Genomic DNA, 24,975 nt, shown 5'->3' with positions numbered 1-24,975 from the left:
CCCTTCAGTCACAGCCTTTAATGCTGCTGTTTGGCTGGCTGAAGGAGCACAGGTTGTGTGGAACTTGGAGCATATGGGGATGGTTGCTACACTCAGACTCGAAATGCAAGCAGTAATTGTGGTGGAGAAGCACGCTGGTGGTGTCTGGAAGTTGTTGAGTTAGACAGTGAGCTGCTTCATGGCTTCCTCCTTCATGTCATGGCCTTTGGCACATGTTGCTGTGTCTTGGCGGGAAGCTCACTTGCGTATCAAGATACCCAAGTAGTGTGTTACTTAAACTGGGTCCTGCCCCACGATGTGTTCAGACTGTGGTACAGCAGGGACAAGGCAAAGTTGTGTCATCATGTAATGGAAAGACATTGTTTTCTGTGGTTTTGGTAGTCAAGGGACACATACATTTCACTTTTGACTACTGAAAAATCACCTTGAACTCCATAAAATAGTATTTTTTTAGTAAAATTTAAGGTAGTGCTTTAAAAGAAATACCTGTCTCCATGCTCAGTGATGGCTGTTTCTTCTCTTCATTCGTATGAATATTCTGTTGTTAGGTGATGAAATTATCAGCATATTGAAGTTACAAATGTAGATTGCTGTAAATCAGCAGCAGCCTTCTCGTTTGTGACCTTACTGCTCTGCTTTTGAGGGGGAAAAGGAAAAGAAAACACTTATTAGAAATAGTCACCTGAGAGTATTTCTAATAGCACTTGCGTGTATTTTATATGTCAGTATATTTTCCCTACCCGTATTTCAGCAAGATACACTTACTCACATTTGCTTATTTATTTTATAGAGTCTCGTTAAACTGGTTTCTAAACCCTTGCCTGATCTATTCAGGCTGCAGGACCACAGAAAGAAAATTCTTGGCAAAGCAGATGAAACTTCACTTTTGTTGCAGGGTGACCTTACTATGTTTGGAAGTGCATGCACTGAAGTTTCTGTTCAAGCATATCAAGCACTATAAGAACACTACTTGACCAAGATTTTTTTTCTCTCCCAGTCTCTACATGCACACTCTCTCTTTAAGCTCACCTATGAGGAAAGTTAAACATAATTTAATAACTTGGAAATACGGGTAATTTGATTCCTGCCCCCTTGGGTGTGGAAGTTACTGTCTGTAAAGTGGCAGGTGCACACTAAGAAGCTGAGCTGTTTTGTTTAAAACCTAAACAAAAAGGAGAAAGGAAAACATACTTCTCTATTATACAATTATAGCGATTAAATTGTTGCTGGCTATCTTAATTATTTGGAACTGTTGCTTAGTCAGAAGGTAGTTTCATTTATCTGTCAGTTGATGGTGTAGGTAATCAATACATGAATCGTTATTTAGAAAGATCTAATTGCTATCTCCTGTTCCACAGAGCACTAATACAAGTACAGTGTGTACAGTGTAGGAGTGCAGTCAGCTTTGCCTTCCCTGCGGTGGTGCGTTGTTTCTGGTGGGGGGGGAAGGAGGTGTGGCTATGGATGAATGATGTAGCTTGCTCCAGGGCAAGATTGTCCTGCAGAATTGGGGAAATCTGAAGCATTGCTTTGAGCTACATCTTGTACCATGATGAAATATTGAGAGGAGCTTTCTTCTTTTATGCATTTGAATGTTGCCTTCAGATGAGAGTTGTGTGCCTAGTGTCTTTGCATTTGGGTCAAGTTATTTCCTGCAGGGGCATCATATGCTTTTTGGTTTTCCTTTTTTTTTGGTTTGTAGGGTTTTTTTTTAATATCAGCATTTTTAACTCCTGTTCTAAGCATTTTTCTTATTACTCTTTTCTGCATCATTATTATTTATTGTATTTTCATCACTGTACCCCAAAACTTTGCAATAGGAATAACACACTGAACAGCATAGGATGTTGGCTGCCTAGCAGAAAGTTGATGAGCTCAGTGTGAGCTCTTTTGTCAATGTATGCCTACTTCAGTGGGCATGGTCACTGCATTTCTCCTTTTCTTCAGACTTTCTCCTTGCTTAGACAACCAGGAGGAATTAAATCTGAGCCTGTTGTCTGGAGGGCCTTATCCCCTAGCAGTGCTGACTGAAGAGGTTCATCTGCCTCCTCCTTCACCTGCCTTGCCATGCAGTTGAGCATAGCACAGCTCAGTGTGATGAATGAATAGGGGAGCTTCTCTGGGTTTTCAAAAAAGCTAGCAAAAGGAAAATTAATTGAGCGTAGATCTGTTCTTCTCAGGCAGCTCACTGTGTAGCCGTTCCAGCTGGGGCACTGACATGAGTGAAGAGGTGCGAGAAGGGCTGTCTGCAGCAGCAGCATGCACAGATTCAGGACTGATTCTGGTCTCGCTTCTTTTTCAACTTGCTTGGAGTGTTTGTTGCTCATGATGCTTATTATGCCTTCCCTTCCTGACTGCATAGCAGGGGGGAGAGATTTCTGTCTTCTTACAATTTTGACTTTTTCCTTTTTTGGGCTCAGGAAGGAAATTCTGGTTTTGTGCCAAACTGGCAAGAGGTTTGAGAGTTTATTTTTTCTCCTTCCCGCAGCTTTGGGGTGGTGTGCTTGAATTCATAGCAGCAAATTCTCGGGGGTTAGCAATACGATAAGATTCTTGCTGCTTGTGACTAGTATAGACTAGAAGTGCCTGCTATGGGTGATAAAGGAAATTCAGATTTATTGTCTGGCACATCTGGCACTCGTGGGGAGAGGGTAACCTGATATTCCTGTGTTCTGATGTCTATCACCTGGCTGGCCTCAGCTCTCTTCTTTCTGCCTAGTTGGGAAGGTAATGAAATAGGTGTTGGGTGAGGAAGCAAGCCAGTAGCATGCTTTGAATCCTTTTAACTTTCCCTGAAGCCAGATAAATGAGGACTTGAGGGAGAGGGGAAGGGATAGGGGAGAAAGGGAAAATTATTAGTTGACTGATAGAACGGCAACTTGCTTTTTAAAGTCTGTTTACGTTTATTGTACACTTAGCCTGTACGCATGACAAGCAGCTAAATATACCTCAAGGAACTACAAAAGGTGTTTCATAGAGACTCCAAGATGCAAAGCCACTCTTTGCTCTACCTGTTAGCAGTCAGGTGTGGTACGTTTCAGGCAAGTCAAGACATGATCCTTTAACTGGCTTAAAAAAATATCCCACTTTGTTTGACATAAACAGTTTCTTTATGTTAGGAAATCATGGTGGAGTATCACATAAACTCCCACGACAAAGCAGATAGGTGAAGACACCTGAGACATGTTTCGTCTTAAGCACGTTGCTTTCCTTCCTTATCCCTGTGTTGCTGCAGCCTATGCCTGCATTTTCAAATAGGAATGAACTTGAAACAAGTATTCGTGTAGTTCGATAAGTTTAAAATACTTATATTAAACGGCTTAATATAAAACAGTGACTACAGTATGATTTATAAATATAATTGGGCTACGGGGGCAATTACAAAATTCTTGGGGGTTTTTATTTTGCCTTTCTTAAACATAGTATTGAGTTGCAGCATTGAATAATTCCAGTGGCATCACATAGACAGTATGTCGTTTTGCTGGTTTATTATACAGGTTTGTCTTAAGGCGACAGAAGAATATGGAAAAGCTGAACTCCTGTTGTGTATAAGAATCTGAAACTGGTTTCCATTCTATTTAATGAACCACATTTTAAGTTTACATGTGAAATTCAAAAAGCAGTATTTATCTCCAGTGACGTTCTTGTAACGTTTCCAGTTGTATAAGATTCTGCAGTCTTTTCAATCAGTGTGTCAATATTTAGCATGTATGTTCTTACACTTATCCCTAAGTATCTCTTTTGGGCCACAAGACAATGACTTGGAAGGATTTTGGTCTGTTCCATCCCAGCTCTTCTGAAACACTCTGTAACATGTAACTTGACAGCACCTTTGACACAGTAAGGGCAACTCTCTGCATTTTGAACTTCCTGGCTTGTTTTACTGTAATACTGCATAACTGATGCAATAATGTCTTATCATATAGTCCATATAATTGGAAATGTAAGGCAGAAATATGCTTCTTTTTGTTTTTCAGGGTGATTTTAATCTGATTCCTTAGTTTTGAATATACTATTATTAAAAAGACTTAGAGGAGCTAAATCATTCATATCATTAAAACTATGTAATTCTAAAATGGCCTTTCAAAAGTATTTTTAAGTTTCTCTGTATGCCAGAGAACAGAATTAGCAGACATTGTATGAAGATGATGTCTGGCCCAGCACTTTTCAACAGTTAGCAATGGCTGCTACTTCCTAATAGAATGCTTCCTAAACATTCCCTCTCCCAATCACTGCCGTTTGGATGACCTCCTTCTGTCTTGTAGTGACCTAATGTCGTTGTGGCAGAGAGGAATTGCTCATGCAGGTAGCAATAAGAAGGCATTAACTGTCTTTAGAACAAATTATTGAGGTTTATTTTCCTTTCATTCTTGCTTTCTGTCTCTTGTTTTCCTTAATGGAGATGAACTAAAATTACAGAGGCAACACTGATTGTGCAATTCAGCGAATTTTAACAACACGGTATTCTTCACTGTAGGAAACTGATAGCCACTACCCAGGGAAGTTTGATATTATCACTGTAATTAATATCTTTATGCTAAAGCCAAGCGATCTTGGATTTACTTTTCAGCCAGTATTTATTTCCTGTTTTGCCTGGAGTCAATAAATAGTGTAATGAAGAGTTTCAGAGTTTGAAAGGAATAATTTTCTGCTTAAATGATTCTCCTGAAGTGATGTTTGTTTGTCACTGAAGTTAATTGAATGCTGGAGGTGGATTTCTAAAGCTTCAGACTTTGTCTCCTGTTGTGGTGACCAGTGATGAGTGGTGTTCCTCAGGGGTTGGTACTGGGACCAGCACTGTTCAGCATCTTTGTTGGTGACAAGGACAGTAGGATTAATGCATCCTCATCAAGTTTGCCAACAGTACCAAGCTGTGTGGTGGGGTCGATAAACTGGACGGAAGGGATGCCACGCAGAGGGACCTGGATAGGCTTGAGAGGTGGCCTTGTGCAAACCTCATGAAGTTCAGCAAGGTCAAGTGCAAGCTTCTGAACTTTGGTGAGGACATTCCCAAGCACAAATACAGGCTGGGTGGAGTCTGGATTGAGAACAGCCCTGAGGAGAAGGACTTGGGGGGGTGTTGGTTGATGAGAAGCTCAACATGAGCAGGCATTGTGTGCTTACACCCCAGAAACCACGCATGTCCTGGCCTGCACCAAAAGGAGCGTGACCAGCAGGTCAAGGGTGGTGACTCTCCCTCTCTACTCTGCTCTCATGAGACCCCACCTGGAATATGAGATCCGTGAAGATGCTCCAAAGGCTGGAGCACCTCTTCTATGGAGACAAGCTGAGAGAATTGTAATTATTCAGCCTGGAAAGGAGAAGGCTTTGGGAAGCACTTAGAGCAGCTTCCAGTGCCTAAACGGGCTGAAAAGAAATCTGGATAGGGAGTTTTTACAAGAGGGAATGGCTTTGAGCTGAAAGAGGGTACCCTAACAGAGGGTAGCTGAGCTGTTAGGCAGAAGTTCTTCCCTGTGAGGGTGCTGAGGCGCTGGCACAGGGTGCCCAGAGAAGCTGTGGCTGCCCCATCCCTGGCAGTGTTCAAGGCCAGGTTGGAACAACCCGCTCCAGTGGAAGGTGTCCCTGCCCGTGGCAGGGGTTGGAACTGGATGAACTTTAAGGTCCCTTCAAACCAAACCAGCCTGTGATTCCATGGTATATTCTGTGTCTTCTGTTGTGTAGCACATTTCTCAAGGCAGTTCTATTGAGGTACAAGAATTAAACTGTGCAGGGTTTCCAGACGTTATGCAAATACAAAGAAATAGTTTTGTGTAATCATGCCTCTGTAACTATAGGTCACTTTAAAGAAAAACTGCTTTGCATTTTATCTTTCAGGTCACTTTTAAGCAGGATTTGCGTATTGGTTTCTGATTTTTGTTACTTTACAGGATGCAGTTGTTCTTTTAAGATAGCTGCAGGACTCCATTGTGTATGCCTTAGATAAGACTTGCTGTGCATTTGGCTATTGAGAAACTGTAATTCTAAGTTTTAACTTAAGATTTCACTGTGTATCTCACATGAAAGATGATAGCTATGTCCAAGTTTTAAACTCCTGCTTTATTTAAAACAGAAATCCTTTCTATGCAGTTAAACATATTTGCATACTCCTGAAACTGCTTTGATACAGTAGGATGGCAGTTGTGTGTTTATGCTATGGGAAGTCCACAGCAAACTGAAAAATGAGGAAGTACAAAGTTATTTCAACTGAAATTTTAGTTTAGACTTGTATTAATAAATAGTAACTCCTTAGAGGAAATGCTGCATGTTCTACTTGGAAGTCTAAATGTTGAGATGATGGCATTACCCATTTCTTCTCATATTTTTGGTACTAATCCGCAATATTTTTATTTCCTCAGTGCATTGATTATTGCTGCAGTATTTGACCGTGATGTTAATTGCAGAAGAGCTGCTTCTGTAAGTTACCACAATCTAGCTTACATGTTTCTGTTACTTTTTGGTTTCATTTAATAATTTGTAGACGTAGCTATTTAGAATTACAGTATATAAGCAATTTATTATGTTGTGAGCAAAAAAGTGCTCTTTTATATCCTTAGAAGTATGGTGTGAATTTAGATTTAAAACTATATAATCTCCAGATCATATCCTGATTTATGGGCACAGTTCACAATCAGTATTGTGTTCACAATGGTTAAGATAAAAGTATCTAAGAAAGAGCTATGTCGCATTTTCTAGTCACAATATCAAAGGGTTGTACATAATATTTAGACGCTGGATCTTTTTCGTGTCGCTATGCTGGTTGTGAAGTTCCACTCTTCTAATTGTTCCTCAACTGTAACTCTCTGTAAGTTGAAAATTTCTAGAATAATCTCTCCCTCAAACATATTTTCATTTATTGTCTAAAACTCCTTCCGTAGGACTGGGAATTTTTAAAAGGAAGTGACAAATCCATTAGGAGATATCGGTATGTAGTTAATTGGGCTGACAGCAAAGTATATTCTGTGGAACCTTTCTGTAGAAGATATTTGTGCTGTTGAGAATTGAAAAGAATGTGTTACTGTTCTTGAGAGAAGCAAGTTTATGGAGGTGAGTATAGAATCTGAGAGGAAAGATTGGGCATCTTCTCTTTGATAATTTAAGTCAGGATTCTGTGCATCTTTTGGACTTGCTTTGGTGAAAACAAAGAAGAAAGAAGTACAAGATGTCTGTTTCAACAGATAAAACAAATTTTCTTATGCAAATGTTAAAAACCCCATGTTTTAACTGTGTTAGCACAGGACCAGACAACATCTGTCAAAGAGCCAGGCGTCTCTGCTTCTAAGAGCTAACTTCACTGTAAATGCATTAAACAAAAATATTTAGGGAACAAAAAGGCAGTCTGCAGCATACAAATTGATTGACAAGTCCGTCTTATTTTTTTGACTGAAATTTTGAAAGCTAATGCATTTATAACATCATAAGGATTTCTCAGGGATACCTGGATAGCATCCCTATTTTTTCTAGCCACACCTCTGCTTGGGAGTTTAAGCTGTTGAATGAAGCTGCAGCATTAATTGCTGAGGAAGTGAGTCAGTTGCTTGTGTAATCATATCACAAATCACTTTGTCTAAATAAGTTAAAACCAAAGCACGGAAGCTAAGATGCTGTAGGTCACTGCGTACTGATATAACATGTTCTTCACGTACTGTACCACTAATGAATATGAGCAATGGTATTCTCCCCCAAACTTCAAATTTTGGAAATGGCAGAATCAGTTATTCTTGGCTAATTTAAGTAATTTCAAATAAAATTTTAAGAGGAAAACAAAGGCATTTTTGCTTTCCTGAATGCTGTACAAAATGTTAAGGACTATAGACAGTGAAAAGTGAATAATTTATTTGCTTTATAGGTATTATCCTAGGAATTAGATGGTAATATATATAAAGAGGAGAATTCTTTCTGACACGATTGCCACTACCAGTGTTTTGCTTACCTTTAGTGGCTTGATCTAATTGTCCATGTAATCTTCATTATGTTTCTGCGCTTAAACATAAACTGATAGATGGACCATGAAATATGGTGCTAAATCAGGTGCATTTAGTAATGCTATAAGCTTAGTGCAAATTGTGCTTCTGTATTTCAGATGAGCACAAAATAAATTTTCTTTTCACTTTCCTCTTCTACTTTAAACCATGCTGTTGAGCATTTTGCAGTCCAGTTATCTCCAGTGAAATTAATCTTTTCAGTAGTACATTCTGGTGTAGAGCTGGTCAAAATTCAGAATTGTAGTTTTGATGGATAGTTATGAAAGTACTGAAGCCTTTTTGCTTACTATAGAAAGGGAGGCAAAGAGATATTTTGCATTTATCTGGCATTACTACAGTTTTGAAGAAAAAATACCTGGAAGTCCTTATTATTTCCAATTATTGCTGCAGTTAAATATAGATTTAAATAAACAACATGTTTTACTAGATTTTCCATTTAATCCAATATGCAATATGTCCTAATGTGGAGCACCAATAAAAAAAAGTAGCATATAGAGATATTTTGATCCCTGAGGTTAAAGAGAATAAAACAAGGCTGTTCTTTCGAAGCTCCAGAAGCATTCTGAGCTGACTTTTGCAACTCTTTCATGAATAATCATTATAAGGAGTAATCACATGAATGAGTGATCTCAGCTTGGGCTCCATTCAGCTTCTGATATCTTAAAGGGAGTATTTTTTTCCTCTTTGTTGGTTGATTTTTAGGTCATGACTTAGGAAGTGTTTGAGTGTTTTTTTAAATTTTGTGGTTATTTTGGTTCTGATAGTAAGGAATCTTTAAATTAAGATCTTTATATCCAGTTTTTCCATCTCCAGAAGGGGATCGTATGAAAAATGTAAACTTATTATTACAAAACAACTGGAATATTTGACCTCTTTTTGGAATTTGCAGTTGTTTGAAAGAATGATTGAAACAGTGACTAAAAGAAATATTTGTCGTGGAACAACAAAAAGGTAGTAGGGGAACAAGAAGGGATTTTTGTGAGCATTAAATGAGCTCTAGAAAATTGCCCTTTCACTTGGATGAACAATATGTTTCATTATTGTCATCTATCTAATTTACTTTCACAAAGTTCTAACAGAATAATATTGTGGGGATGGTTTTCCCAGTAACTTTTTCTGTTCAAGATACTCCTTCAGACCCAGGAAAAATAACGTACCATGTAACACTCCTGTTGCTAGAATTGGGCTTAGCTGCTGTTCTCCTACAGCAGTGATGTGTTTAAATTACCACAGCTGGAATGTGCATTTTCTACAAAGCCTTCTTAAATCAGTGATGAAATTTTCCAAATACACCTCTGAACACTCTCAGCTTCTGCGTTTACATTCCTTTGAGGAAATTTTTTATGGTTTTGTTTGAAAATCTTGGGTTTCTTTGTAAATTTCCCCATAATTGGCTGAAAACTTATTTGCAGAAGCAGCAGTTTTTAGCTGGAGCTGAGAAAGGTTCATGGTGATGCATAGGAACCTCCCTCAACTTAAATGACCAGCTGGGAAACAAGTTACTACACAGTTTTAGACTGCAGCTGAAAAATTTGCTAGCTGCTGGATATAGGAATTTGCTAGGTACTGTATCTCTCTTCATTTTTTTATGATTTGTAAATTCATAACAGAAGTGTGAGAATCTATAACAAACTGATTGTTTTTCTTGCAAGGCTATTCAATTGGAATCATCAACAAACATCTTTGTATCAAGGCAATACTTAATGTCTATCTTTGTAAGCAGTAGTTAAAGTTGTATGGTTTTTATAGAGAATCTAATCAATGAGGTGTAAATTACCGTGTAGGTTAGATGTTTAGAATACATCAGATGAGTGCTGAGTGGTTTTGCCATGATTTTCTGATTGAAAAAGAAAAGAAACAAAGAAGCTTTACAGACTGTGTATCATTGAGGTACCTGTCTGAGCAGTAAGATTTTAAAAGAAGTTGTAATGCGATGGTTAAACTATTAAATCCCTTGGATATGATAGTTGAGAGCATCATCCTTGCTAAAACATCCTTATGCTGAGTAAAATTGGCATAAAAGGGGATCTAAAGCTAAAGTGTAAGTAAAAAGAAACAAGTGATGCAGAGTGACATGAAACAAGGTTGTGGCAAATCCTGGCTGGGAGCATACATTGGTAGAGACATAAGGAGTGGAAAAACCCCCATGGTAGTAGCTGGGCTGAGGCATACAGAAAAGAACAAGCACAGGGCATTGCTACAGCTCATGTGCCTGTTCTGAAGGGTGCTTTACGTGTCGCCCAAGGGTGTATCTGTTCTGTGCCACTGCAGAGGATAGCCCATGCAGTTCTGCCCGAGGCAATCCCCAACGGGTTAGCTCAGGGGCACTGCTGGCAGCACGGCTGCCGCTGCCAGCGGGCTGAGGTGGACTCCAGACCCGCTGCGGTGGTGGGCGAGCGGTTTCGAGGCAGCCGGTGCTACGTGTCCTGCAGTGGATGCACTGGGAGCAGGAGGTGAACTAGCCCGGGCAAGTCGGCAGGAACTGCAGTCATTATCCTGAGCAGACATCAGCTCAGAAATGCACCGCGAGGCTGGTTTCAGGAGGGCTTGCTTCACCTGTGCTCTGAGCGCGCCTGCGCCCTGCACAGGGTGATACCTTGGTGAGCTGACTGAACCTGCTGTTTGTGCAGGTGGATTGCCACATGCGCACTGTATTTATATAGCGAATACAGAAGCTCTGTCTGTCAAAATTCTCGTGGTGTTTTCAGTAAAGATTGGGACTTCCCCCCTGTACGTTGAACCCCAGGTCTTTTATTAGTGCTTACGAGTCTGTGTCCTTTTAAGGAACAAAAAATAGTCGGGTTTTTAGAGATAGGGAGAAAATTGAAGTAGGGACTTCAGTAGGTTTTGTTCTGTATACCGTGCAAGTAAGGGGTTAACTTTATGGTTGTAGTCGTTGCATTTTGCAAGGTTTTGAGTTTATGTTATATAAAACACAAGAAACAAACATGGATTTTGCCTTCAGGTTTTATAATTTCAGTGTTTCAGCATGCTTTCAGGTGTGTATCTTTCAAATAAGTATCGCATTCTTGATGGTTTTTGTCTGAAGTTTTCATTGACAAAGAATCAAACTTTGCCTGCTATTAGCCAGTTGAAGCAGTCAGACAAAAGTGAGCTGTCTCCATTTCTGTTGTCTACAGGTATTGACTTTCAGTTCCAGTGCGAAGCCTTGTGTCACTCCTCAAAAGCACTCCTCTGGGTGTGACTGGTTTAATAACCTTGCATTCTTAAACTGCTGTCATGCAGCATATAGCTTTAAGAACACTAGAACATAGAGACGCAGAAACAGAAAAGCCCTGTGGGCTTGTTCTACTGACAAAGCTTGCTTTATTTAAAAAAGAAAAGCCATGGGTCATTTATATTGTTGTGTGTTTTGAATTCATCATCTGGTGTTTATCAAAAAGCAAACCTGACTCGTTTTGGTATGTTTGTTCTCTGTTCCTTAGGCTGCCTTCCAGGAGAATGTTGGGAGACAGGTATGGTGACTTTCCTGAATCTTCATTCAGTAGTGCCTCCGAGGTTACTGTAAATGTCTAGTACCCAAAATCAGAATGAGACACTGCGGCTTTGGAGAAATTGAGTAAAAGAATGTCACAAAATAATTATTTTCATTACCAGCAAACAAGTTCTTGTGCACTATTTTTCTGAGGTGTGAGGTTTATTTTAGTACTCTAGTTTTGGCAGAAAATGAGCTTTCTGGTAGTTTCCAGTCATTCTGAAAAGCAAAATCAGCCTATATGACAGTTGTTATATACCTCGGAAAGTGCAAAGCTCTCAAGGCAGGAAAATCCCAATTTCTTGTATTATCATTTTTGTATCATTGACTTCCTAGTTTTTGATAGAACAGCTGAAATGTGCTGGACAATCTTTGCTGTGGTTGGCAATGGAACAATGAACTGGGCTTAAGAGTCTTCAACTCGCTGTTTGCTTTTGCCTGTTGTACCACAACACAACCACAACCACATAGATATTTTAAGAAATCTGTTAGTTTTGGAGGTACCAAAGTGCTTTGAAAGTAAGTATTGTGGTAGGTTCCTGTGTAACTTAGTGACGTTTAAGTAGGTAAAGTGTTCAGATTTGCAGCCTCAGAGGAGAAGCACTTAGGGTAAAGACTTGGATCTCAAAGCTGAATATACAACTTTTAGAGGAAAAAGGGAGGAAATGGTTCAGTTAGTGAATTCTTGTGATAGAGCTGGGCATAAGCGTGATTAAAGCAAATTTTGCTATCATTAAGCCATTCTTTAAGGGGTATTATTAAAACGCTGTGTAGCTTTCGCTGATATCATTCTTGAAGATCTCTGTTACGTGGTTGGATGTTATTCCTTTAGAACTATGGGTGTTAAGTGATATGTCTATAACCAGAGTGTGCGTTTCTAGATAGAATTAGGTTAATAGCAGAGAAAGGGTGCAAGAAGGCTAGGAGGAAAAGGGCAGGTTTTTTTGGTGACCTGGCCTGACTAGGTTTGTGATAAGTAGAAGCCAGTGTGATTCTTTCCTGGTCTGTAGTTACTGCCCTGGAGAGCTTTAGTCATCACACTGCAACTCAGCCTGATTCCACTTCGTGAGGTAAACACCTTCCTGTGCCTGCAGCTCCAGGTGAGATAGGGCTCCTGGGTCCAGCAGGCTTAGAAATGCTTCCATGTAGCCAAAATCCTGTGGGGTACAGTCTATGTTAGTTTATACCCAGGAAGTTTTCTCTTTGACTCTGCTTTGACCCCCAGTTCAAACCTGTCAGTGTTGATAGAACTCACAACAGTTTTAGATTATATGTCAGCATGTGAAGGAGGAATTTGCAGGGAAATAATAAGCTTCCATGGCAGGAAGAATGCTATCAGTCTCCAGTTGGTTCCTGCAGAAATTCGGAAGTTTTACTTAGTAAACCATTCATTCCTTACTGCCTAGGAAAAGGGTTACTTCATCGGTGAATACACCCTCTGTAGCTCTTTGCCGGGATGTAATGTGTTGAAAGAGGCACCCTTTCTCTGAATTGGAATGAGCTAAAACATACTCTACATCTGAAGTAACAACACTGATACTAACTAGGTGGAGAAAAAGTTGACCTCACTTACTTCCTGGTTCCTGCCTGCTCCACCTTTGCAGTTCAGCCTCCCCTGAATCCAAGGGCTTGCTTTTATGGCTTCAGAAAAAGAAGCCATGGGAATTTACACTTAGTGTAAATGAAAACTTTGAAGAAGTTTTTTTAAGCATAGATCATGAGAGATGCACATGCTTCTGGTGAGACTGACTTATGTTGGAGAAGTGAGATTCGGACAGAATGGAAACTGTTAGCTTTTCCCCTAGTTCTGGCTTACCTGTTGGCCAGGACCTCTGTACTCATGAACTTCTTGTCAGGAATTCTGCTGTCTCACTGATGTGCACTGTGGCACCATGACCTTTAGTGAGATGGCATCCAATGGGCACACTTAACAGCCAAGTAATGAATAGCAAGGTCCAGCTAGCAGCTAGGATTGTAAGTGTTTAGCTGTGATTTTCCTTACGTATGCTATGTATGCTTAGGTATTTCATTGTCCTTCTTGTTGTTTGGCTATAAATCATACTGAGGTATTTCTCGTGTATATTTTTAACCTTAATCAGTGTTTCATTAGGCTTTTAGGGGGTGCATTCATTTCACCTTTGGGTTATTAGGGCGTGCAGATAGTCTCTTGGCTGTTCTGTCTGTCCTTGCTTCAGTCAAATTCCAGGCCTTAGTTTTTGGGACTGTTTGCATTGTTCTTCCCAGACTAAGACCTCTGCAGTAGCTGGCAGTTTCCCACTGCTTGCAGTATATACTTCTTTAATTATTCAGGCTTAGATCTAGAGATATTTTTCTACTATTTTTGCATGGCTATATCCTAATGTGGAAGGGATGAGTGAGCTGTAAACAAACAAAACTGTATCACATCCAGAACCTGTACTTCCACATAGCCTTATTGCTTAAATATCATATGATTGTCCCTTTTGTAAGCCAGTGTAGTGTCTTTCAGTTGGCAGTTTTCCATTTGTACTTAATTATGGTGTGTGGAGGGTATGCTGCCTCCTCCGTTCCAAAACACAGCCTGCTGCGTAGGACTGTGTTAAATCAGTCATAGCCAATCAAAATTCTGAATATCTGAATTGTATTGCTTGTATAAAAAGGCAAAAATTTATTTGTCAATTGCACATTAAGAAATGTATCTTCTAAAACCAGGTTTTTGAGCAGTGATGTCAGAAGTGTGATCCTTCTGCAGGGTTCAGTGTTTAAGGCTTTGCTGGGAACTGGTGTTCTCTTCAAAACCAAACTACCCCCAAGTGCTTAGTTCATTAACAAGTAAGTCATAAAATATATGTAGAAACAAATAGACATAATCAAACTCCCATGTATCCTACATGTGATGCATTTTTTGGTGTCTAAGTCTAGTTTTATACTTCAGAAAAATCACAGCAGATGCTTGTTCCCTCACATAAACTGAAAACATGTTTACATTGATCTAGACCTTACAGAGAAATCATTTTTTGTGCACATACATAATCATGCTTTCACCAAATGTGTATTTGGATATGACTTGAAGGTGTTAAGATAGCTGCTGCATAGCTTATTATCTGCTGCTGTTTACTTTGACTGTTTATCATTGACTCATACATGAAGCCAGGTATTTTCCTATTTATATATCCAATATCCTGTATATCTTTATAACAAGTGATTTTAATATAAATTAGGAAATAAATTGGTTGGGGTTTTTTTTCAGGGCTTGGAGAGTATTAGTAGATTTGTTTTCAATAATGTTGTCTATTTGGAAAGCATTTTAAATAACATTTTGTTATTTTTTTGCCTTTTTCCTATGATGTTTTTAGGGTACTTTTCCACATGGCATAGACATTCTAACTGCAGCTGATTATTTTGCTGTTGGTAACAGAGTTAACTGTTACCTGACTATAAGGTAAGGTTCCAAGCATTAGTTTTCTTAAACATGAGGGACCTCTTCTACGTAATGAAATATTTGTCTGATTGTTCACCTTGCTGATCGTTGTTTATCACTGTTGTTTCTGAATAAATTAAGACTTATTTTTTCTTATTTCTGCATCAAACTGCTTATTAGGTATAAGGCAAGGTGAAAATGTGACCATGATTTCCTTGTCTGTGTGGAAGGAGCAGCCAAGAGGCAGTATTTGCAGGTGTCATAAAGCTGGCTAAGCTGGTCAAGGTTAGAGAGGACAAGGGGGGTTTGAAGAGTTGTAGTAAAAGGAGATGCTGTTATAATGGGAAGTAGACTCTGATGTGGGTAGCGAAAAATAAACTGACAGCCATTTAAAAATATACTTTGCACAAGTTGTTGGATTTGTGGTATGTGCACAGGCCTTTAACTTGAGTGCTTGTGTTTTACATAGGTAGCTCAATGAAAAGTCTAACCACAATATGCAGTAGTGTTTGAAAAAACAAACTGATCCCTGCAGTACAGAGTCTGCAAGGAATGCAATGGGAAATACTGGAAATGGTGTGATGCTGTCGTAAATCAGTGCCTTGTCTTGGAATACTGTGTTCTGCTCTGGTCAGCTGTCTGAAGATACAATAGTGCTGAAGTCAGGGGAATTCAGAGGCAAGCTGGGTGCACAGGATGACTAAAATGAATGTAAGAGTGCACTTCCTCATGAGAAGATGAAAAGGGCTGAGGGCTGGGTTCTACCTTTAGTTGCCTAAGACAGACAGTCTAGCCTCGGTGTCTAGCCTCTCTCCATAGGCAATGCAAAGAGGCACCTACAAAAGTGATTCAGACCATTATAAGATAGGTCAGATAAATTGCTCTGTGGAGTTGCATGCTGCTTAGGAGCCAGCAGGTTGAAAGGCTTGGAGAGATCATATTCTTGGGGAATATGAAATAGCAAACAAGTATATGATGGTTTATGCTCCATTGCAGCTTTGTGACTTCCAGTGAGGTTTTGGGGTTTTTTTAAGATAATTTGCACTGGAACCCTCTGTCTTCTCCTTGACTATTTTTTTAATTAATCTGTCCACCTCCATATTGTCCCTTTTGTGCATAATCATTTTGGTCTGTACCTGTGTTCACCTTTTACCTACTGTCATTCCTTGTGGGGCGCACACCCTCCTCCTACACTGCCCCAGAGCTGCCACCTCTGCCCCGAGATGGGGAAATGCAGTGACTCGGTCCTTGCTGCTCTAGATCCATATAGTGTCAGTGGGACTTCTGAAAGTCTGCCTTTTTGTACTAGTAGAAAATTGAAAATATTCAAAATTGACAAAGCAGGGGTTATTTTTTCTCTTTTATAATTTTGGCTTGGAGATGGGTCACGTTCTCCTTACTTTTTGAGAGCTGATTTGTTAATTTCTTTTTTCAAATGCTCATTTTTTTACTCCTTTCATTGCAATTTCCATGGGCTTTGTAGGAGTGTTACTTAGCTAAGCGAAAATACTTTTACTCTTGATTTCTTTCCTCCACTCCTGGGCCTTCAAATTTGGGCAACAGAAAGACTAAATTTGTAGATTCTGTATAAATAATCTTAGGCATTTAGTATCATGATTCCTTGAAATTATGCTCAGTCTTTTTAATCGAACTCTTCTTTGTAAAGCATTTGACATCTCCTTCATTATATTAATTTTAAAAGTCTTCCCCACTTGTTCTTCAAGCAGGATGTTATTTTTTGGGTCAATTCTTAATTATTTCCTTATTTCTGTCTGAGTAACATCAAAGAAAAACTACATAAGCATATATTTGGCTGCACAGAAAACATGTATCATTATAATGTGGTAGGAAGAATGGACCTTTCTGATCAGTGTGCCTTAAGGTGCTGTAATTGTTTATGTGGCTGGAAAAAGCTGCTTGAGGTTCATATTCCAGATCTGGAATCTTCGGCTGTCCTTCCCCCACCCAGATAAAATGATCTTGGGACATTGTGTGCCAGCGTAATGTGGCTGTGTGAGAGGAGGCTCTGCAGGTGTGAGGGTTGGTACTGCTACATTCCTTTGAGCAATGAAAGCTCGAAAAGGATGTGCCAGTCTCTCCAGATGGATTTGGTTTTGGTTAATAAACGTTGATACATTCTTGTAGAGAGGCAGTGTCATATACATTCTTATATTTATGTATGTGTTTATAAATAGTTACTTGTACCCTTTAAAATCAAAATATTTTTATGCAAGTTTTTCACACTGGGTGCACTTTCAGCTCAAATGTCATAATTATTTCTGAGGATGTAAGGTAGAGGAAAGCCATTTTGTATGAACTGGGATTAAAGAGATGATGCAATTCCAGGAGTTCTGGGCTTGGGGAAAGCAGAGTTAAGGAAGAAGCTTCTTAATCTAAGTAGGGTGTGATACAAAAAATATACCAGAACATACTCAGGAAGGTTAGACTTGTATCCCAGGCTACTTGCATTAAATACTCAGTAGGGTACAAAAGATGAGGATTGTAGTTAGTTATAAATTAAAATGGAAAGTGGGATTGTGCTACAGACATGGCCCAAGAGATCAACGTTGATGAGCTGAGCAAGGGAGCTCGGAATAAAATGGCTGGGAAAAGCGGCAAGTGCTAAAACTAGGACTCAGTAGTTGTGAAGAAGAGAGGAGAACTCAAATACGGCAGGGTCAATCTGTCTGTTATTTTATGTTCTTCCAGAACAGGGAAAGAAACTAAAGAACAATAAATTTTACTATTTCTCTTCTGGCATCAATAACCAGTTAAACCACCTGTCTAAGCCCCCTCCAGGGCTCATAGCAGTAGTAGATATACTTCTATACCCTGTGTTGGCTCAAATGAGTGAGGTCTGTGCTGTGGATCTAAGGATTCCTACTCTTCTGATGAATTGCATAGATACCAGGCAACACTACTTGGTTTTTGTCTTTGTTTTGCTTCTAATCACACACACATGTATTAGTGGAACACTATTATGGTTGCAAAGTTAGTCACTCAAAAGATTAAGACAGGTGACATTGAGATAATCCATGCCTCAATGTTGTCTCTTTGTGCAGACCATTTTGACACAAACACATTCTACTGATTGTTTAGCTTTCGAAGGTTATTGAATATACATCAGATGTACTGAAAAACCATTTCACTTCTGTTGACCCTAGCTTTCAGTAGCTGATGTTTCTGAAGATTGGAAAGCAAGTGTGGCTATCAGGTTAGGTAATGATGCAGGCTATCTAGCTAATGAATTCTGGTGTTCCCTTAGGTCTTAGGTCTTGACTCTGCAGCTGCAACATTTTTTGTCAGAATTGACTTTTTCTGTATACTTCATTTTTAAAAAGGACAAATTGAAACCCCGTATTCATTTTGGACCATTGTATTTATGAAGATGTAGCACATTTCGGTGTTTTAATTTTGCCATGCTGTGGATTGCATCATTAACATTTCTCAATCTGAAGTAATTATATACCTTAATATACACATCTAGATTTTCTAGAATGTAACAATGGGAATTGAATATTCCTTTTTGCTGTTCATTTCTGTCAACCTTCTTGTATGTATAGGAGTTTCTGTAAGGAATCTGAAAGTTTTACAAAAGTGATTTAAATGTTTTTCAACAATTGTAAACTATTTCCTATGGTAAATTGAGCTGCATCTTATGATTAAGTGATTTTTTTGGGGTTGCTTTAAAACTAGAGGATTTAAATCTTAGGAGGATTTAAAACTAGAGGATTTAAATCTTGTGTTAAAATGCACACAGATGCTGATTCTGTAATCTCCGTGGACATTTCTTTTTCAGTGTGTATATTGCTGGCTTTCCTCAGTACACACAGCCAATGATTGATCATTTAGTTAATATGAAGATTAACCACTGGGATAGGTAAGTTCATAAAGTCTAATGATTAATATCCAGGAGCTGAGTATGCTGCATATCATGCTTTCCTAGATTAGCTCTGTAAATTTCACTTCTACCAGAGTCTGCAATAGCATGTGACTGAAGGAAACTGGACAAGTCATCTATACCTCCCTAGTATATTGTCACTTAAAACATGTTTATGAATTCTGTCTTTTTGCCATGACCTCAATCTGTTAATAGATTAATAAAACACATTTATATGTTGTATAGTGTATGTGGGGGGTAAACACCATCACCATACAATTATCATAATTAAAGTAGATTTCATGCATTGAGATGGTGCTTAGTCATATTCAGTGTTCATGAAGATTAAAATGCATACATGTAACACAAATGAGATTATATCAGTGCTGATAATAGTTTGCATGATGAGAAATAATAACAGTTTACTGTAGTGTCCCTGCCAATGCTTAGAATGAGCCCTCAGGTTCTACCATCCACACTTAGGTTTTTCTTTGTCTCTTTCAGCAATACATGGCTAAAAGCTAGCTGTAGGCTGTCTGTTTGGTCCACTCTTGGGTTTTGTTGGCTTTTTTGAGGGGGGGGGGTAGCATGGGATGGACAGAAAATACTGTAATTTTTAATGTTGCTGGGGTCTTCATTTTGGTCCTGACATTAGTTTGTAATCCATTACTTCTATTAAATTGCTGACCCCCCAAAAATGCAAAAATGCTTTGTTCATCTTCAGTGTCATTCGAGAACTTTCAACCAAGGCTCTGCATAACCTTACTCCTCGGGCTCCTGAATACATGGCGAATGTGGGTAGGTAACGAATAAATCCTCCATCATGTGCCACAGCAAGCACTCAGGCTTATGTATCAAAATGTATTAAGAAGATTTAAACATGCAGTCTGACTTAATAAAAGTGAAGATTTCCCCTGCAACTTAGTGGTGCTAACAGCTTTACCAGTTTTCAGATTTTATGCAACATTTATAAGATACTGCCAGATCTTTTTTGTCTGAGGACTGCACTTTAGTTATCCAGCTACACTGGACCCTGCCAGTTGCCGAGATGAATAAATGGGTGTAGTTCTGTTGCAGCAGCTCCAGCAGCTTGCTTTCAGATTCCTAGCTTTTGCTTTGTTGATATGGCTTTGATGTCGTAAAGGATGGGGGGATCTGTTTTGTCTTGTCCAGTCTGACATCTCCAGAAGAATTCCTCTTTGACTGTTGTGTGTGCAATCAACCATTTCTTAGCATGAACTCAGGCTCCTTTGCTCGGCCCACTTGAGATTCTGAGGATGTACCAGCTGCTTTTTAATATGGCTGAAAGGCTGCAGCTGACACCCAGGTGGGTCTGTAGTTCCTGATCTTACCAAGGCTCCCTATAGTGGTCTGGGGAGGTTGCAGTTTACATGGAAGTAAAATTTCATGGAAGTACAAGCCTCATTTCCCTTAATGCTCAGCCAGCCCAGTGCCTCGTAGCAAGTATGTGATTTCATTTACTACAAACAAGGAGGTAGTTGTGAGTACAAAATTCCTTGTGGCTTAGTATGCTTTGTCAGAATTTGCTCATATTTTTGGAGCTTGTTTTTTATGTGATGGCCATGATATATTGGCCTGACTTCCCAGAAATGGTTTTCCCGTCTTATTTGTAGGCAGACGTGGTTACGTTTACAACTGTGATCTATCACTATTCTTTGTTTAAAAAAATTAATACATTATTTCATCTCTTTCAGTTTTGCCAAGACTTCTGCCTTTATCAGTGGGCACAGATCTGCACACACGCCATGGGGCAATTCTTGCCTGTGCTGAGATCACCCATGCACTGTGTAAACTGGCAGAAGAGAATAATAGGTATAAATGCAAGATTATCTAAGACTGTAAATTTTCCTTTCATGTCTGGTCTATTGAAAGCTTCCTGAGTATAATTATGGAAATCTCCATCTTACTGAACTTCTTTTCCATTGAATTTTTGTTTGTTTTGATCAGTCATGCCAAGGCTTCACCTTTTATTCAGTGATGTTATAAACTGAAGCCTAAAGTCATCATCAGGAAAGTGGGATTACTTGCTGCCTTACTTGGAGAGTTCAAAGTTATAATTTAAATGCAGATTATCCCCCTTTCCCTGTACATATACTGTCTTCCTGGTGAGGGGACAGTCTTGTCATCAGTGTTAGAGAAATACCTCCTCAAGCAGCTTGTTGGACTGATTTAATTGTTGCTGCTGAGTGTGGTCCAGATATATAGATATATCTCTATATCTCTCTTATCTGTATAAGGGTGTATGTATGTATACATACACACATATTACGTATAAGTGATGTAGCCAGAATAATTGACAAAATTATTTTCAGATATCTTTGCTTTAATGTTGTGATTAAAGAAACGAGTCATTTACCTTTTCTTTCTATCACAAGAATCACATGTGAGAAATGATTGAAGATCTCTATTGCAAAGACTAGAATTTGGAAGTTATCATAGCAGAATTATATACAAGCATGATGTAAATTGGGATGAACGGCTGTTAAAGATTAAAGGCAGTGGAAAATAAGACTCCAGAGTGCAAACTTCACTGAAGTACAGTTCTGCAGGAGTCAAAGATATAGGTACACTGAAGAAATGTATTTAAAAAACGCAGACAGGCTTTCTGGGTTATTTTTGTTCTACAAGTTGGATAATTACTCTCTGAAAAACCTTTTGTATTTTGCTTCTGCGAACATCTTAATACAGTCACACAAAGATATCTAAAGTGGTGACTTCGAACAAATTTAATGTTGTTTGTACAAGCTAAATATACTGAGATGAATTCAAATAACAGATATCAAAAGTGTGCACTGATTTTTATGGCTTGAGTTATTGACAAGTGGCAATTGTATTTGCCAGCAGTGTCTATCAAAAGAATTTGTGTTTTCTCTTTTCAAGGGAAAAAAGTTAGAGAAGATGATGCAGAGTATTTTTAATAGTAGGAAATACTTGAAATAGCTGGAAAAATCACGGGCGTGTTGGAGTCCAAAATTCAGCTGAGCTGAGAAAAGGTTATTGGTTTATTAATGATGATAATATTATTAGGAACTGACACTAATTTTTTATAGCCCTTTAAGAATGAGTTTGCTACGTGATAAGGAGAGGATTTATGTCATTATGTTTGAACTATTTAGAATTAAATATTGCATATTTCTGTTGAGTGTAATTTGAAAATCAAATTATTGGTTTTGCTTGAAAGTACAGTGAAGTCATGGAAGAAAAATTATACCTAGCATGATTAGGAAAGCAGTCTTAAAAAATTTGTATACATTTACAGATCTGTAACGCATTATTTTGATGAAAAATCATTGGAGGGACTCAAGCAAATCCATGAAGAGGTGTGTAGCAAGTATAAATCTATCTTTTAACCTGGTATGTTGTATTATTTTTAAACAAAAAGCCATTTACAATTTAGACAGCTGCTCTCCATCTCCTTTCCTCTTCCTCTTGCTAAAAGGAAGCAATCTCACAAACAGGAATTTGGACACATGCTCCAGATAGCTAGATGTCCTTAATCCCACTATAATTTTGTATTTGGTCCCTTTCTGTTCTGCCAGCCTCTTAGCTAAGCCACTTTCTCTGTTGCTGCTAGCTGTACTCCTGAAATACCACGTGGGGTTTTGCTTTGGTTTTCTTTCCGCTTTGGTTTTCTTCCCTCTTTCTGTACACACTGACTGGCCGTGCAAGTAGATATATGGCTGTTGCCTTAATGTGACCATGTTCAAGAGAGATCTTCCAGTGAGTCTATTCTGTACTTTCTGTTCTTCTTTATCAGGATTTCATTGCTAAACCTTTGCATCCATAATTTAGCTGTTTATAGACCCTGGAAATCGTATTCTGTATTTCAACCGATGTATTGTCTTTATCTCTACTTATGACAAATGAAGTCTTGTTCATAGCAAGTTAAAATGCTTCTACGGAGATAATTTTGCCTGACTTGTCCCTTTAATTTTAAGTCATGTTTTTTGTTTTTTTGTTTTTTTTTTTTTGCCTCCTATTTCTTCACCTGATGGAACAGACAGTACTTCATCCAGGCTCCTACTTCTTTACTACAGTATCTGTAGTACCTTTAGTCCCAGTTCTGATGCGCTAAAGCTGTCAGCTCCACTCATTATGATTCAAAGTATACAGCTACTTGCTTAATGCTGTGCGTAGGTGAAAGCTGCTGGTACAGGTTGAAAAAGTATCCTTGTCCTTGTTTAACTTTCCGTGTTGAAACGCCTGAAATCTCGGCTAGCAGTATCCATACTGTTACAATGGCCTTAATCCGTTATGGTCATTTTAAAAAGGCCAACTGTGGAAAGCAAATGTATTTTAAAAAGCGAAACTACCTTCCAGGGTATGTGCAGGAGCAGCTAGGATTTGGAATTAAGACAACCAGTGCTTTATCTATGTGTTAAATTGAGTTTCTTTGAATATAAAATTCAAATGGCTATAAAGAGGGGTTTTTTCTTTAAATATTTTCCCTTTGAATTCTATTTTAAAAATAACACAAAGTGTTGCATAGTGTTACATAGCTTACAGTATATAGGCATTGCACGTGAGGAGGAAAAAGGAAAACACTCGTATCAAACTAACTCTGCTAATACTAATATTTGTTGTTTTCTTTTCCCCCAGCTTCGCAGGCGTCAATTGTACAGGTAAGAAAATAGCTGCCAAAAAATAATTATTTGTATTTTGAATTAGAAGTAATGAAACGAGTAGGATCCTGGGGGTGTTTTGGGTTGTACAAGCTAGTTACACCTACCATAGACTGCCAGTCTCTCGCGCAGGTCATCCAAATGCAAGTGTGTGCATTCCTTTGGCTTTGTCTGCCTATTACAGAGGCTGATGTTGTTTTATAGTGGTTGTGGTCTTTAGAGAGTGCAACTCCCAAGGCATGTTAGATTAATGGGAAAGCAGTAAGTACTGGTCTCAATATTGTGATAGAGACAGGACAGAATGTGAACCAGAATATGCTTGCTAATTCGTGGCTGCAGCAGTATGCAATGGATTTCTTTCTCATTATTCACCTGTACTGTAGTACTTGTATGGTTCAAATAGGTTTATAGAAATGACCTTTACCTAATAAGTTAACGAGTCCAAAAGTTATTTATTTATTTATTAAAGGAGCTTTTATCGAAGTCCCAGAATTACTTTCTTCATCCTGTGGAATGAGTAGGCCAGGAGTATTACAAAAGGTTCCATGCAAGTTTTCATCCCTTGCACCAAAGAAAATATAAATGAGTTTCACTGTGTTGTTTTTCATTTCCTCTTTATTAAAGCTTCCAGGAAATAAAGGCAGTTTGCCTTACCAGTACTAAGTAACTGTTAAGTAAATGTGAACCAGAGCTAGTATGTGACTTCAGAGTTTGTTCCTAAATTTAAGGAAATCAAAACACAATTAATGACTTCTATCCCTTAATGATTTTATATGCAGGTATTTTCCTACTTTAACTGACAAATTCTTTGAGCTTTTGGGCAGTTTATTTCCCTTCTTTGCACACAACATACCTGAAAACAGTAAAGTCAAAGTAGGTTTTTTTGTCTAATTATTAATTATAATGTAGAAATTTTAATGTAAGTTTTCATATCCTAAAACTTTCTGGGGGGAAAAAAAAAAGGAAAAAAAAGTTGAAATTTATTTTATGAGGGTCGCACATACTGATGTGAAACTTTCCTTCCTCCTCAGTTAGCTTGTACTGGCACACGGCTTTAATGCTGATGCTGTATATTAGTGCCTTTGTGGGTGGCTGTCTTGGCTCCCATAAATTCTTTAATGTCAGGGTGGAGCTTGGGTGTAATTTGTTTTTGTCATAATGTGCGCTTCTTGCACTTAATGGTATTTATAAGATGCCTACAGAAATGTTTTCATTCTAGATAAGACTTCTAATTCAACTCCAAGCAAAATTGATTCACTGCTGTTTATTCTAATGCTGAGGCTGACACGGAGATGTCTGCTACAGTCCATATTTTAAAATATCGGTATGCATAACATTTTAAAATAGGACAAGAAAAATAAACTAGGTTATAAAAACAAACCAGCAATGTGAATATTGCTGGGCAAGCATTTAGTGAAACAAGCCAAACTTGTTTTGTGATGAGTAATTATTGCACATAATATTCCAATGATTTCCATTTGAGAAATTGCTACCGGGAATTTTCGGTGTAACAACATCTTGTAGGAATGTTGAAAACCTGTGTGTTTTATTTGTGCTTCTAGCTTTTCAACTGC

At 38.5% G+C, this 24,975-nt stretch overlaps 1 protein-coding gene across 1 annotated transcript in view; it reads left to right on the top strand.

Annotated features, from left to right (window-relative positions):
* Positions 1–24,975, top strand: part of TBCD (tubulin folding cofactor D) — a gene marked incomplete at its 5' end in the record, with an annotated part of 121,702 nt that overhangs the window by 56,279 nt on the left and 40,448 nt on the right. The window contains 7 exons of the mRNA XM_080629102.1: positions 6,357–6,414; positions 11,429–11,458; positions 14,814–14,899; positions 18,678–18,758; positions 19,483–19,556; positions 20,474–20,591; positions 22,039–22,110. Of these exons, the coding sequence (XP_080485228.1) occupies positions 6,357–6,414; positions 11,429–11,458; positions 14,814–14,899; positions 18,678–18,758; positions 19,483–19,556; positions 20,474–20,591; positions 22,039–22,110 (519 nt within the window). The remainder of the gene's footprint in view (positions 1–6,356; positions 6,415–11,428; positions 11,459–14,813; positions 14,900–18,677; positions 18,759–19,482; positions 19,557–20,473; positions 20,592–22,038; positions 22,111–24,975) is intronic.

The sequence above is a fragment of the Psittacula echo genome (assembly GCF_963264785.1).
Source record: "Psittacula echo genome assembly, chromosome: 14".
NCBI classification, from domain to species: Eukaryota; Metazoa; Chordata; class Aves; order Psittaciformes; family Psittacidae; genus Psittacula; species Psittacula echo.
Note: the sequence above shows the minus strand (reverse complement) of the source record. Positions and strands in the feature narration are given on the sequence as shown.